Source organism: Dendrobates tinctorius, unplaced genomic scaffold (assembly GCF_039654945.1).
Source record: "Dendrobates tinctorius isolate UK_male_01 unplaced genomic scaffold, ASM3965494v1 ptg000160l, whole genome shotgun sequence".
NCBI lineage: Eukaryota > Metazoa > Chordata > Amphibia > Anura > Dendrobatidae > Dendrobates > Dendrobates tinctorius.
Window position 1 is genome coordinate 15,197,190 of NW_027361827.1, and position 14,643 is coordinate 15,211,832.

General features: G+C 41.3%; 1 protein-coding gene across 1 annotated transcript in view; it reads left to right on the forward strand.

Annotated features, from left to right (window-relative positions):
- Nucleotides 1-14,256, forward strand: part of LOC141052435 (glyoxylate reductase/hydroxypyruvate reductase-like) — a 35,832-nt gene extending 21,576 nt beyond the window's left edge. The window contains exons 2-9 of the mRNA XM_073549665.1: nucleotides 4,938-5,068; nucleotides 6,872-6,944; nucleotides 7,050-7,166; nucleotides 7,488-7,576; nucleotides 10,048-10,152; nucleotides 10,233-10,368; nucleotides 11,193-11,323; nucleotides 14,018-14,256. Of these exons, the coding sequence (XP_073405766.1) occupies nucleotides 4,938-5,068; nucleotides 6,872-6,944; nucleotides 7,050-7,166; nucleotides 7,488-7,576; nucleotides 10,048-10,152; nucleotides 10,233-10,368; nucleotides 11,193-11,323; nucleotides 14,018-14,148 (913 nt within the window). The 3' untranslated portion in view covers nucleotides 14,149-14,256. The remainder of the gene's footprint in view (nucleotides 1-4,937; nucleotides 5,069-6,871; nucleotides 6,945-7,049; nucleotides 7,167-7,487; nucleotides 7,577-10,047; nucleotides 10,153-10,232; nucleotides 10,369-11,192; nucleotides 11,324-14,017) is intronic.
- Nucleotides 14,257-14,643: the final 387 nt, after the last annotated feature.

Consider the following 14,643-nt stretch of genomic DNA (forward strand, 5'->3'; position numbering starts at 1 on the left):
ATGGTGATGGATGCTTGGACTGGTGACTGACTTATTAAGAAACCCCTTCCCTCTGATAATACGTCTGTGTGAGTGTTTGGGTATCAGCCACTAAATAGAAAACCTAGAGGGCACCACACACGAGGATACACACAGAGTCTGTAAAACAGCAATAGTAAATTAGAAGAAAAAGCTACAGACTAGAACCAGGATCACCCGAATAAATTTAATATAAGTTTATTAGATACAAAAAGACAAAACCAAAATTAAAAACATTTAAAAGTCACTAAGAATGACAATAATTAAACCCTATCTAGCACACAATAGAGCTAAATAACTCCCCCAAGACTCAATATTGCATAACGGCTATATATAGTATCAGATATCAATATAGCCTTAAACGTAACAGATATACATACATGCAATAGGCACTCAGCATAATTCAACCTCGAAATTATTCATAAGGTAATTCATCTGTCCCCTATATGTAGATATGGATCATTATAATAGCTTTGATAAATGGTTCCAATGTTTCAAATCGCCATAAATAAAGCAGATTGCTCCGTCAAAAGGGAACAGAAACAAACTACCGAAAAGGTCAATAAGGTATCACGAGGGTTGTAGATACAAAAAGCCAATAAGGCTAAAAAACACCCATCATGCCAAAAGGAAGGCTGAATGCCATAACATGGGGATATCAGTTACTGGGGGAGCTTGTGGAGATGCCCGACGCGCGTTCGCCACAACTAGGTGACTTCGTCAGGGTTTTTCTACTAATTTACTATGTTTGGGTATCAGTCACTAGCAGCGCTAGCGCCAGCGCGCTTAAGCACCATCTACTTGAGCAGCTAGCGTCCTGCATCGCGCTTGCAACATAGCGGTGCTTTCTCTGCGGCTCAGCTCTCGCCGCGCTGCGGTAGCAGTCCTGTCGGGCGTTCGCAGTTGCGATGCCACGCACCTTATTTCACGGTAGGTCTAGACGGAGTAGTCCTGTTGTTTAAGGCTACTCCTGTGACCCAGAATACCGTGTCAGTATCGCTGGCTGTCTGTGACCTTGAACAGACTCAGCGTTTTGTATGCTTTATGCCCGCAGCTCTGTGAAATATAACAGAGCTTGCTACAGTGCACTAGGTGCAGTTAACCCTGTGCACACTACTGACATAGTGGTCTGCCTCTTCTAGCAGCGGTTTTTCCATCCACCGCACGGTGGACCCCGAGTGGCGAAGGCACTTTATTTATATTTTTATTTGGTGCCTTCCGCCACTCCTAACAGTACTTAAACCACAGCACTGCTTTTTAATGATGGCGCTGAGGAATAAGGGTATAGCGCCCCCCAGAGTTGGAATTTCTCTGGGGTCTCTGCTTTTTTTTTTTTTTTTTTCAGATGAGAGAGAAATAGGGTCCCCCGATATACCCCTCCCGTACCTCTGCCGTCCTTGCAACCCCCTGTGAAGCCCCCTGAGTTGTCTGCGTCTTCTTTTGGGAGAAAATGGCGGGCGCATGCGCAGTGCGCCCTCTGAGATCTGACAGCCGGTACCTGGCAGCAATTGGAAATTTTTCCTATTGGTTCATTTTGATCACTGTGGTAGACCCTATCACAGTGATCAAAATAAAAAAAAAATAGAAAATCAAACCTCCCTTTATCACCCCCTTAGTTAGGTAAAAATAACACTTAAAAAAAATTATTTATTTCCATTTTCCCATTAGGGTTAGAGTTGGGCTAAAGTGAGTTGGGTTATGGTTGGGATTAGGGTTAGGGTTGAGTTGGGGTTAGGGGTGGAATTAGGGTTAGGGGTATGTTGGGGTTAGGGTTGGAGTTAGAATTGGGGGTTTTCCACTGTTTAGGTACATTAGGGGGTCTCCAAACACGACATGGCGCCATTGATTCCAGCAAATTTTGCATTCAAAAAGTCAAATGGTTCTCCCACCCTTCTGAGCCCTGCCATGCACCCACTTAGTGGCTTATCCCCACATATGGGATATAGGCGTACTCAGGAGAAATTGCACAAAAAGCTTTGTGGTCCATTTTCTCCTGATACCCTTGTGAAAAAAAAAAAAAAAATGGTTCCAAGGTAAATTTTTTGTAAAAAAGTAAAATGTTCATGTTTTTCTTCCACATTGCTTTAGTTCTCGTGAAGCAATGGGTTAATAAACTTCTTGAATGTGGCTTTGCGCATCTTGAGGGGTGCAGTTTTTAGAATGGTGTCACTTTTGGCTATTTTCTGTTATATTGACCCCCCCCCCCCCCAAACTCACTTCAAATGTGAGGTGGTCCCTAAAAAAATGGTTTTGTAAATTTTGTTGGAAAAATAAGAAATCGCTGGTCCACTTTTAATCCTTATAACTTCCTAACAGATTTTTTTTACAAAATTGTGCTGATGTAAAGTAGACATGTGGGAAATATTATTTATTAACTATTTTGTGTGACACCACTCTCTAGTTTAAAGGTACAAAAATTAAAATTTTGAAAATTGCTAAACTTTCCAAATTTTTGCCAAATTCCTATTTTTTCATAAACGCAAGTTATATCGAAGAAATTTTACCACTAACATGAAGTACAATATGTCACAAAAAACAGTCTCAGAATTGGTGGGATCCGTTGAAGCGTTCTAGAGTTATAACCTTATAAAGTGATATTGGTGGGAATTGTAAAAATTGGCCTGGTTATTAAGTACCAAATTGGCTCTGTAACTAAGGGGTTAAACATGCACCTGGGGGCGTGAGTGACATGGATTGTTAGAGCCATATCACCAATGGCTCTTTTTGCAAATCTCATAACCGTCTGAAATCTGCGTCACTGCTGCCTCCCTGGGAGCATGCACCTAATACCAGTGATGTCGCTTTTACAAATCATGTCTTGTGACACCAGCTGTAGAGTTAGATTTCGTGCCAAACTTGGACAACACCTTTTAATTTCAACCTACTCATGAAAAAGATGATCATTATCACCTGTTTGGAAAATATCCTTTGTGGCGATCAAGGGTAAAGTCTTTCTTCAATCAATATAAATGTTCCTATTACTGAGATAGGAGATTACAGTTGGTACTCATAAGGTTCTATGGAGAGGGGAGAAGCAGGGAGGCGTTCAAGGCAGGGACAGACATTCTGCTGCAAGTTCTCCTGAAACCACAGTTACACTTTACCCCTTTGACAGCATCTTTTAAGCGGATGAAAATGGATGAGAGGTGTCCTTCCATGATATATTTCCTTCCTCCCTTCCAAAGCGAAGCAATCGTGGGGTGCAGAAATGTGTCAGCATTATGGCAGCCGGGGACTTAATAATGGTTTCTGAGTCTGCAATGTTTATATAACTACAGTGCATTGTATAAGTGATTGCAGGCTGAAGTCCCAGAAGGAGAATAATCGAGATAGTAAAAAAAACTTTTTCTAGGAGCCTTCTATGAAACGTTACATACTTCTCTGCAGCAGCACACTGGCGCAGATTTACTAATCCTGTCTCATTTTTTTTTCAGTGTTTCTTGCTAGGCGGTATACTTTGTAGAAAATTTAAGCCATGTCCCCTTTCTAGATAAGCCATACCCAACTCAGCATAACTGTGCCTCTTTTCACGTGAGATGCAAACAGTACTTTAGACACATAATATAAAACTAGATGTGCCAAAATGTGTCAGTTTGGTGCATTGTCTAACAAAATTGAGGTGCATTGAGAATGCTAAATTTTGCATCAGTGATTTTTGACATATTGCTTCTCCAGTGTTTTTTTTTTAATCTGCTAGTACTCATATATATTGAATTATTATTTATTATGCTTTGCTTATGTAGCGCTATCATATTCTGCAGCATTTACATACATTATCATCGCTGTCCCCAATCAGGCTCACAATTTAGTGAATGACTTGTGTTCTGAACTATGCCCCTACAAGAATGTATGAGCACAACCTAACAAGGAGAAACGTTACCGCTTGGATCCCGGCCAGACGCCTCTCGCAAAGCCAAACCAGATCTCACACTTTGCACTGACGAGGGGCAGTACCCCAAAACACCGTCAGCAAATTAATATTATGGTTTGGCTTTTATCCTAAAAGTGTGGATATTGACTTTTAGGATTGCTACTTCCAATAGGTGGTGCTAGAGTTCCAGTCCTCTTCCTTTCTGAAGTGGCAATCGGCACAACCTGAAGCACAGCATGTAGATGACCACTATGCACCACAACCATGTTGTGTGAACCCAGCTTTACTTGTTAATTAAATACATTTTTGCTGTTTTCTCCAATTGCATAGACCAGCTGTGGCCAAGAAATATATTTCAAGCAAATTATGGTTCAGCTATTGACCCTTGTCTTAAGGCCCCATTACATTTAGCGATGCACCAGCGATCCCGACCACGATATGACCCGGTCAGGATCGCTGGTGCATCGCTAAATGGTCGCTAGTGAGCTGCCACACAGGAAGATCTCACCAGCGACGCAGCGATGCTCGGCGGTCGTTACTCACCTGTCAGACACGGCGATGATGACGTCTTCCGCCCGCGTCCATGGCTCGCTCGTCGTCACCAGCAGGAAGCCGACAACGAGAAATGGATCAGGCCGATCTGGCGCGATCAGCGATATCCAGCGGGGATCTGGGTCGGAGGTAAGTATCACATGTAGTGAGATCGCTACCGATTTCGCTGCTGCGTCACAAAATCGGTGACGCTTTTGTGTAAAGCCCCCTTTAGTAATTGGGATTTGTCAACGATTTCAGTAGATTGGAGGGAAGATAAGTGTCTGTCATCTACATAAGACTACTTACCTGTAAACAGTAGATTTGAGGAAACACATTGGATACTATGTGACAAAGATTTTCCCCAGCGTGACTAGATGTTTACGCATTTAAACTTTTAATTTTGTTTCTTGCAATTTTTTAAACTACCCTTTGTAGGGAACACTGCGGCAAAAAATTGCACTGCGTGCACATCATGTGTTCCCAGACTAAAGCTTGAAACGTATTTATCTTCTAGCTGTACCATCCAGCAGTGGGATTCAGATGATCCTGTACCAAGGGCAGAACTGTTGAAAGGAGTTTCTGGGGCACAAGGCTTGCTGTGTCTCTTATCAGACAAGATTGATAAGGAGGTCTTAGATGCTGCTGGTAAGTCTTATGTATATTGTATATACGTAATATATATTTTTCTGGTTCAAATGTAGAAAATGAAAGTGTGGTTCATGGGCTCAGCCATACGTGATGTGCAACGTCGTCAGTGCCCTCTCTGGCCTACAATATGGCAGCGGTTCATATTGGCAGTCTACACAATGCAGTCCTATAGAAGAACTTCACATGTGCACCAACAGCCATACCACTAAAACCACCTGTCTAGTATAGGCTTATTTCATGCCAACTAAACAGCTCTGACCCATTGAGGCATAGACTCCTTAGGAACTTAGTACCAGATACCCAGCTCTCCTCCTAAGGGCCCAATTCATTATTGTGTTTGCATGTATTTTATCTTGTTTTTGGAGATTTTTGCCTGTTTATCACTTGTGCCTTATTCTTTTAATTTGTGCCTTTTTATTTCCTGTTTTTTTTATGGTCACCGTGATGGATGAAGTTTCTGGTTTCCAGATGTTTTTGGCTGATTAATCAATTGCCACTTTTTAGAAAGTTACCAATTTTTGGCGCAAATGTACCCCAGTCCTCCCCTTTGGAATTTTTCTTTCCTACATTTTTGTATATTTTAATGGAACTTTTTTTAAAAAAAAAAAAGGTTAAAAAAAGAGCATTTTTTTTAATTTGCTCAAAATTCACGAACCACGTATGCAAGAATCTGGCTAAAAACTATCAATGAATGACCCAAAACAAAAAAGAAAGTTACTAAAAAAAAACAACAAATATAGAATCGGTCCCTATGTTCTTAGCATCAGATCCTTAAATCTTGCATGTTACCAGGTGGATTGGGTGTGTTTTTCCAGCACGTGTCACAGATGTTCAAGTAGACTAAGGGTGTGCGCACATGTTGCGGATCAGTCTGCTGCTTTTTCTGCAGAGAATCCATATCTCTTGGCAGAAACCGCAGGGTAAAACTCATGCATTTTTCCTGCGGATTCCTAGCATGTGTACAGCGGATTTGATGCAGGTTCTAGTGCGGTTTGGCAGTGCGGATGAGAGAGAGATTGATTGATTTGTATGTCCCGGAACGTACACTGCAGCTGCGGTTCCGCATAAAAGAAGTAACATGCTGCGGAAAATAAACCGCAGCAAATCTGCGCGGAATTTTCCGCAGCATGTGCACGGCGGATTTGGTTTTCCATAGGTTTACATGGTACTGTAAACCGCATGGAAACTGCTGCGGATCCGCAGCAAAAACCGCAATGTGTGCACATACCCTTAGATCTGGATAATTTGGATGCCAAGTAAACACTATGAACTCTTTGTTCATCAAATAGCTTAAGGAACATTACAATTTTTGCACTGTAGTAAGATGGTTTACTAACCTCAAGAACTCTTCACTTGCTGCCAAATACATTCCACCCCACTTGACAGATGCTATTGTGATGAGATATTCAATTTGGGCATTTCATTTGTGGCCGATTGGTGCATCTTAATACAAAGGATATGGCTACTGTCCGTGGCTGTGCTGTGAAACTTAGCATTTTTTCAGAACAAAATACCTTTAAGGAATTTGGGAAATTCATTGAAACTAGGATATTTAGGTGGCAATGGAGTGTCCGGAGACATAATACTGCCCCTTAGTCTAGTGTTACATGTAACACATGGGATGGATATATATATATACTGCTCAAAAAAATAAAGGGAACACATTACAGGTTGATCCAACTTTTAGTGTTCCCTTTATTTTTTTGAGCAGTATACTGTATATGTTCAGTGTTTATTCGATATTTCACATATCTGGACTATTTCCGATCTATAAAAAAATGTTTTCCCTTTCATTTGAAGGTCCAAGCCTGAAGGTTATCAGTACATTATCTGTTGGATTTGACCACCTAGCGTTGGATGAAATTAAAAAGCGGTATGTTCCTTAACAGGCAATTTGTTAGCACCTCTTGTTGATGGACCGTTACATATTTCTGGCTTATGGAAACCTTAAGATAACTAGGACTTGTGTGTATTACAGAGGAATCACAGTGGGTTATACTCCAGATGTTCTTACAGAGGCCACAGCAGAACTGAGCGTAGCGTTACTGCTAGCCACCTGCCGTCGTCTACCAGAAGCTATAGAAGAAGTCAAGAAGTAAGCAGTTTATATCAGTATGCCACTTGTGCAACATGGCTATGTGACGTTGTGACAAGATTGCTAGTTATGGTGTTTAACAGTCTATAACGTTGGACTACATAATGTGTGCGTGGGCATCATTCAGTGTATATGCCAAACGTGTCCTTGGATCTCCATGGGGTGGTAAGAACCTCTGGCATCATCACATGGAAACAAAAGGATTTAATACAGAAAGTATAGTAGAAAATTGTGTAACTTTCATTATTCAATGAATGTACTGTTTTGTTTTTTTTTGCTCAAATTATCATTTTTAATTAAGGTCTCCTCTTTTCTTTAAAGTGGAGGATGGAAATCATGGGCACCAGTGTGGATGTGTGGCTATGGACTATCTAACAGCACAGTGGGAATCATTGGTTTAGGCCGAATAGGTAACTCTTCTAAACTGCATGATAAAGGGGTTCTACCATGACAATAAATTCATTCTGTGTAAAAGATTTTGGAAAGTCAATAAAACTATTCAAATGTAATTGTTAACAATTTATATTTTTCTAGTAAAATAAAATCAGGTTCGCACACATTAACTTCTCCAAACTAAAAAACAAGGATAGATTGTGAGGATTTTAATATTAGACCATATAAATACACCGAGAACATTATTAATTGCACAATGCCCAATAAAGTATTTGCACTAGACCCAAAGTGAGAATAAGGAAAAAAGGGTTAATTGTCCAGGCAATACCTGCAAGAGAAGACCTTAAAAGAAAATGGGGAAAAACCTAAGGAAAAAATATGGTTACTGGCAAGAAGCGGTCAGAAAAATGTGTTGTAGATCGCCTATGAGAAGAAATGATTAAAAAATGGCAGACAATAGGCACACAATATATACAAGACTCCACTAGGGTAGGTTAACCTTTAAGCAGACAAAAAGTAATTTTAGCACTTGACTTAATAATATTCCTGAGTAGTCCCAAAACATAAAGACCGATGGTGCAGAGGTCTCAAATTGAAGGTTAGGTCACTTTCCCAAGTCTAAGGCCGAGGTCACATTGCGTTATGGCAGTCCATTAAACCGATTGCATTATAAAAGCGGGGTAACGCAGTCCTTTAACGCTGCCATTGACCCCATTTTCGGGCGCATCTCGACGCATGCCGTAAAGAGGCATGCGCTTGCGATGTGCCGTCATTCAGTGACGGAGCCTCGGACGTGAGCTGCAGCGTCTGAGGCTCCATCACCGCTAGCACAGATGAATCATCTGCGCTAGCGGGTATAGCATAACGCTATCGCATTATGCTATACAGTTAGCGCAGCCCGTCAACGCTATGCGTTGAACGGGCTGGGTTAACGCAATATGAACCTGGCCTAAGGAAAAAATGCCCCGGCTATTGGCAGTTTCCGTCTGGTACTTGGAGATGGCCCGTTCACGGGCTCAAATAGAGCAATAAGTTACCTTCCCAGGCTGAAGGGGGAAAAAGCTCCCTAATGGTCTCAATGTGCACAGCTGTCAATAGAAGATCCCAGCAGCCGCGGTCTGTAGCCACGTCCTCGCTGTGCGCAGTGGCTGAACCAGGACCTGGCGTGACGCGAGTAGTCACGTGGTTAAGGTATACCAATGAATTACCTTCACAAGATGTAGAGGGAGAAGGCTCCCCGTTGGCTTCAGTGCAGCAGACACTCAGACGGAGTCCCAGCAGCCGCGTCCTCGCTGTATGCGGTGGCTGGAACAGGACCGGGCCAGGGCATTTTTTTCTGGAGGATATTGGGTTCTTCTCAAATCTTTTGCAGTTAATGAGTTTTGTTTGGTTTCAACACGTATTTTACAACCCTGCTAACTATTTACAACAAAACTTTTGATCGTTCTGGGATCTCACGACAATATCTTAGCAATTTCAAGACTGCTGCATCTTTCTGTAAGACTTGTAACAATTTTTAACTTTTGAGAGTCAGTTAGCTCTTTTTGTTTGGCCAGTTTTGCCTGCAGAAAACATGCTGCCTAATTATTCTGCACACCTTGATCAAGTGGGTTGATATTCTTAGGAACCACCGTCCTTTAGTAAACAAATACACATCACCTGATCTGCTTCATCGAATAACCATTCAAGATTATACAGCTTGGAGTTGGAAAATCTGCATAAAAATGATTATAAGGGCAAAATATTCAGTTGCCTAATAATTGTGCAAACATGAGGCAATTCTTTACGACTGGCATAACACCAGTCTTAATGGAGCACTTGCTTGAGTACACAGTCCGGATTTATTAAGTGGCATGTGCATCATAATAAAACATACATCTCTGATACCTAACCTACGCTGTTGCCAGAAATGTACACCAGCCAGTGGCTGGCGTACATTTCTGGAGTAGGTTGTGACACTTTAGTGATGTAACTTACAGCTGTGTGAAAAAGTGTTTGCCCCCTCTCTGGTTTCCTATTCCTTAGCATGTTTGCCACACTTAAATGTTTCAGATCACCAAACCTATTTAAATATTACACAAAGATAACACAGGTAAACACAAAATGCAGTTTTTAAATGAAGGTCTTTATTACTGAGGGAAAAAGAAATCCAAACCTACATGGCTCTGTGTGAAAAAGTGATTGCCCTTAAAACATAAATTAACTGGTTTATCACATCTTTGGGAAGCTGAGTTCACATTCACTAGCCACACCACTGCGCGATGACTGCCACACCTGTTCTAAACAGAATGTTTGTTTTTTTTTTCAAGGTATAAAATTTTAATGTACAGACATGCTAGTTTATGCATAGGTTACCAGACTTGCAGTAATGATGTTTAGAAGACATTTAGAGACAGTATCTCATTTACTCCTGCAGAAACATGTAAAAATCAATTTCAAATGAGAATATGTATGAATTTATCTAGGTTTTCCACCTTCCCTCCATCAGGAATGGCTATTGCCCAACGCCTTAAGCCTTTTGGAGTGAAGAAGTTCTTGTACACAGGACGTCAACCTCGCCCTGAACGTGCTGCAGGGGTTGATGCCGAATATGGTAATTTTATGGACAGACATCTTTCTCCTCTTTCTAGTTTTCAAGCATAATTACATCCATGTTATAACATATATCATTAGTGTCTTGTGAGAAGCTGACGGAGAATTCAGATTTTGTCGTCGTGTCTTGCTCTTTAACTCCCGAGACCGAGGGATTGTGCAACAAGGATTTCTTTAGCCGAATGAAGAAAACATCAGTTTTCATTAACATAAGTCGGTAAGTTAGTACAGGTAACTATTCAGACTATATTAAAACATGGGAAATAAGTTGCTCCAGTTGAACCATGTGACATAAAGCCTGATTAGCAGAAGTTTGGCTATATGTTGACATTTAAACATACCCAAATTAGGTTACCATAGTAGATCATGGTAGACAGTGGTTTATTTTCCTTCCTTTAATCATCTATACTTAAATATAGATGATTATATTCTATATAAATATAGAATAATGGAGGAACTGCATTAGTTATAGGATTGTTCCCAAAACAGCAATTTATTCCTTACCAATAGAATGGAGGATAGCGCAATTATAGTTGGGGGTTCCGATTTCTGGGACCACCAGCAATTCCGAATGGACAACAGGTGTTCATACAATGCTCCATTCACTGTCTATAGGTTTATTGGTAAGCCCCTATTCCATTATCCCCTATGGATAAGGAATAAATTAGTATTTTGGGCCCAACCCTTTAAAGATTCCATTAAAAGAGTTTTCCAACTGAACAATGTTTTTTTTTTTTTTTTTTTTAAAGGGAAAACTCTTGTCAAAGACATAGTAGGTTTACCTGTTAAACCTTAAGCAGTAACCTAAGATCCAGAAGCCACACATTTCTCCTGCCGTGGGAGACGTAGATTTGCACATGAGCCAGTCTTAATAGTCTGCGCACCATGGTTGACAGCGCTATGACAGCCATATTACTTTAATTAGAGATTTAACAATTGCTTTAGTGTCTTAACTTTACATAATTCTGGAAATGTACATGCCTTTTATAACTTTCGCCACACAGCATTAACATACTAACAGGTGTGAATAACCCTTTACAGAGGCTCTGCTGTAAACCAAGAAGACTTGTACCAAGCTCTGGTCACTGGGCAGATTGCAGCTGCTGGTTTAGATGTAACGACTCCCGAACCACTGCCAACAAACCACCCGCTTCTCAGCCTCAAGAACTGTGGTAATGTGTATATAGTTTATTATTTATGGCAAATATCTTGTAGTAAATAATATTTTAGAAATTGCTTTTATTAAACACCTTAGTGACCAAGACCAATTTTTCAAATCGGTGTGCAACTTTACATGGTAATAACTCTACATATTTCTGATTGACTGTTTTTTGTAACACATTGCAGCAGTTCGTTAGTAGTACATTTAGGTCGATATGTTCTGCGCTTATCAAAATAACAAAAATTTGATAAAAATTTGGAAAAATTTACGATTTTAAAACTGATTGTATATACCCTTAAGTCAAATAGTCAAACCACACAAAGTTAATGTAAAACATTTCCCATACATTTTTCAAACATGCTTTCATTTTGTTAAAATCTTAGATGTGTTATACATTCTGCAGCAATTTTTCAAATGAAATTTTCAAAAATGTAATTTCTTTTCAGGACATATTCAGCTTTTAAGTGACTTGAGAGGCAATAATATTGAAATACCTCCAAAGTGATACCATTCTAAAAACTGCACCACTTAAAAGTGTTCAGAACTGTTGGCAGCAAATATACTAACCCTTTAGGTTTGTCACAGGAAATACCGCAAAATGGAAAGAAAAATTACATTTTTATCTTTTCACTACAATGTGGTTAACCACAAACCATCATAGCTGGCAAAACCTGAGGCACTGCTTGGCATGCAACCATCTGACCATCAAAATAACTTAGAGTGGGCTCCCTTTTTATCTTTTAACCATCTAGGTCAGAGTGTTCCCTCAACTCCAGTCCTTAAGACCCACCAACAGGTCATGTTTCCAGGATTTCCTTAGCATTCAGGGGTGATATTTTTATCACCTGATTAAGCATTGATTCCATCACCTATGCAATACTAAGGAAATCCTGAAAACATGACCTCTTGGTGGGTCTTGAGGACTGGAGCATCTAGGGGGTTAGGCGGCTGTGATCGCAGCTGATGGTAGGTGTTAGGATGTATTAGTATACAGCTGAAAAAACTGCATTTTCACTCATTAGGAGATGCTATTTTCTTATTCCTTCGGTTAATAAAAATGTGTATTGGTTGTCCTTAAGGGATCAACGGTTTATTGACGTTGTAAATGTTAACAGGTGACAAATGTTTAGCGTTGGGGGCTCAACCGATCACTACAACAAAATGGAGGGGATGAAGTAGGAAGCACAGTGACATAGACCGTGAATGGAGCAACAGAGCACATACCTCCACTAATCACTACAATAGTATCGGCTATTAGCCATAGCTATTATCTGGTTGGTAATAAATTTCAGTTGTGAGGCAAGGCTCAATGTAGGAGAGTAATGCAATCAGCCCCAGCGATCAGGATCACCGACGCTGGACGCTGGTTTCTAATGTAAACATCGGGTATCCAGGAGCAGCGCGGCTCTTAGATACCCGATGTTTACCTTGGAAACCGGCGTACACGGTGGTTTCCAAGGTAAACATCGGGTATCTAAGAGCCGCTCGGCTCCTGGATACCCGCTGTTTACATTGGAAACCGATGTACATGCTGGTTTCCAAGGTAAACATCGGGTATCTAAGAGCCGCGCGGCTCCTGGATACCCGATGTTTACATTAGAAACCAGCATCCAGCGTCGCTGATCCCTGGTCTCTCGCTGCTGCTCGCTGGCCAGCAGGAGACCAGCGATCGAAAAACGGCCCAGGCGAATGCTGCACGATCAGCGATAACCAGCAGGGGGGCTGGTCGCTGATCCCCGTCACACACAGCGATCTCGCTGTGGCGTCACAAAATCAGCGATCTCGCTAGCGAAATCTCTGTGTGTGACGGTGCCTATAAACAGCCCCAGCGATCAGGATCACTGACGCTGGTTTCTAATGTAAACATTGGGTATCCAGGAGCCGCGCAGCTCCTGGACACCCGCTGTTTACCTTGGAAACCGGCGTACACACTGGTTTCCAAGGTAAACATCGGGTATCTAAGAGCCGCGCGGCTCCTGGATACCCGATGTTTACATTAGAAACCAGCGTCGCTGATCGCTGGTCTCTCGCTGCCACACGCAGCGATGCGCTCTGGCCAGCAGGAGACCAGCAATCAAAAAACGGCCCAGGCCAATGCTGCACGGTCAGCGATAACCGGTAGGGGGGGCCGGTCGCTGATCCCCGTCGCACACAGATCTCACTGGCGAGATCGCTGTGACGTCACAAAATCTGCGATCTCACTAGCGAGATCGCTGTGTGTGACGGGGCCTTAAGACTAGAATGTCTCTTCATAAATGCATATTTAAGGGGAATCTGTTAATCTATTCATGCTGTCTAAACCACAGGCACCATGAATTGTGAGTCTGGTAACATGATTGCAGCAGCTAGGTATGAAAAGGGATAGGCATAGTCCCCAGATGTGACTAGTCTGGCGTGCCCCCTAGCCAGCTTCTCAACACACTGCTCTAGTTGATTGACAGGTCTCCCGATGCACACACATGGGAGAGACCGGTCAAATGATTATAACAATGTGGAGAGAGGTCAACCACTGATGGAGCCAGACTAGTTTCATCTCTGGCTATAGTCCCTGGCCAACTCTTCATACTATGCTTCCATGGAAACGCTATAGCGTTTCAGAGAAAATATACCTGGGCTAGGCGTCATGCTGTCCATTGACTGGTTCCATTTGAAACACTAAAATCCTTCAAGATAAATAAGCTACTTTTTCTTTTTACACCTACAGTTATTCTACCCCACATTGGAAGTGCCACCTACAGTACGCGAAACACCATGGCTATCCTTGCAGTAAATAATCTACTGAAAGGCCTGGCAGAGGAGGACATGCCTAGTGAACTTAAGATCGGAGCTCCATGAAATACAGACAAGTACCTTGCAAAGACACAGTGACCAACTGGATACTTCATATTTGTAGAATGACTATTAGACATCGTGTTGTTTTATTAAACATATTAAATGCTTAAACTGTTTGTAGCCGGTAAATTGTGTTTATAAGGAATAATGTTTGACGTCACGATCCTATAGCCAACATGAACACACAGGAAAGTGATCTCCAGCTATCTGATTTATCTTGTGAATTACAACTTACAACTTCTCTTTATTTATCTTAAGATTAGTATAATTGCCAACAGAATCCACTTTTTTTTTTTTATTAAAAGCAAGGCAGGTATATATCTATATTATACTTACAACACACAAATCACTTGCATAAATAAGTCATTTGTAACATCCTGACTATAAATCTAAATTACAAACCCCCCAGAGAAAGTGTGTTAGTCCCCCCTCCATGCTGTTAATTTAACAAGTTCCATATATTGTTATTACAGTACATCCATGTGAGCCAGTTCCTCC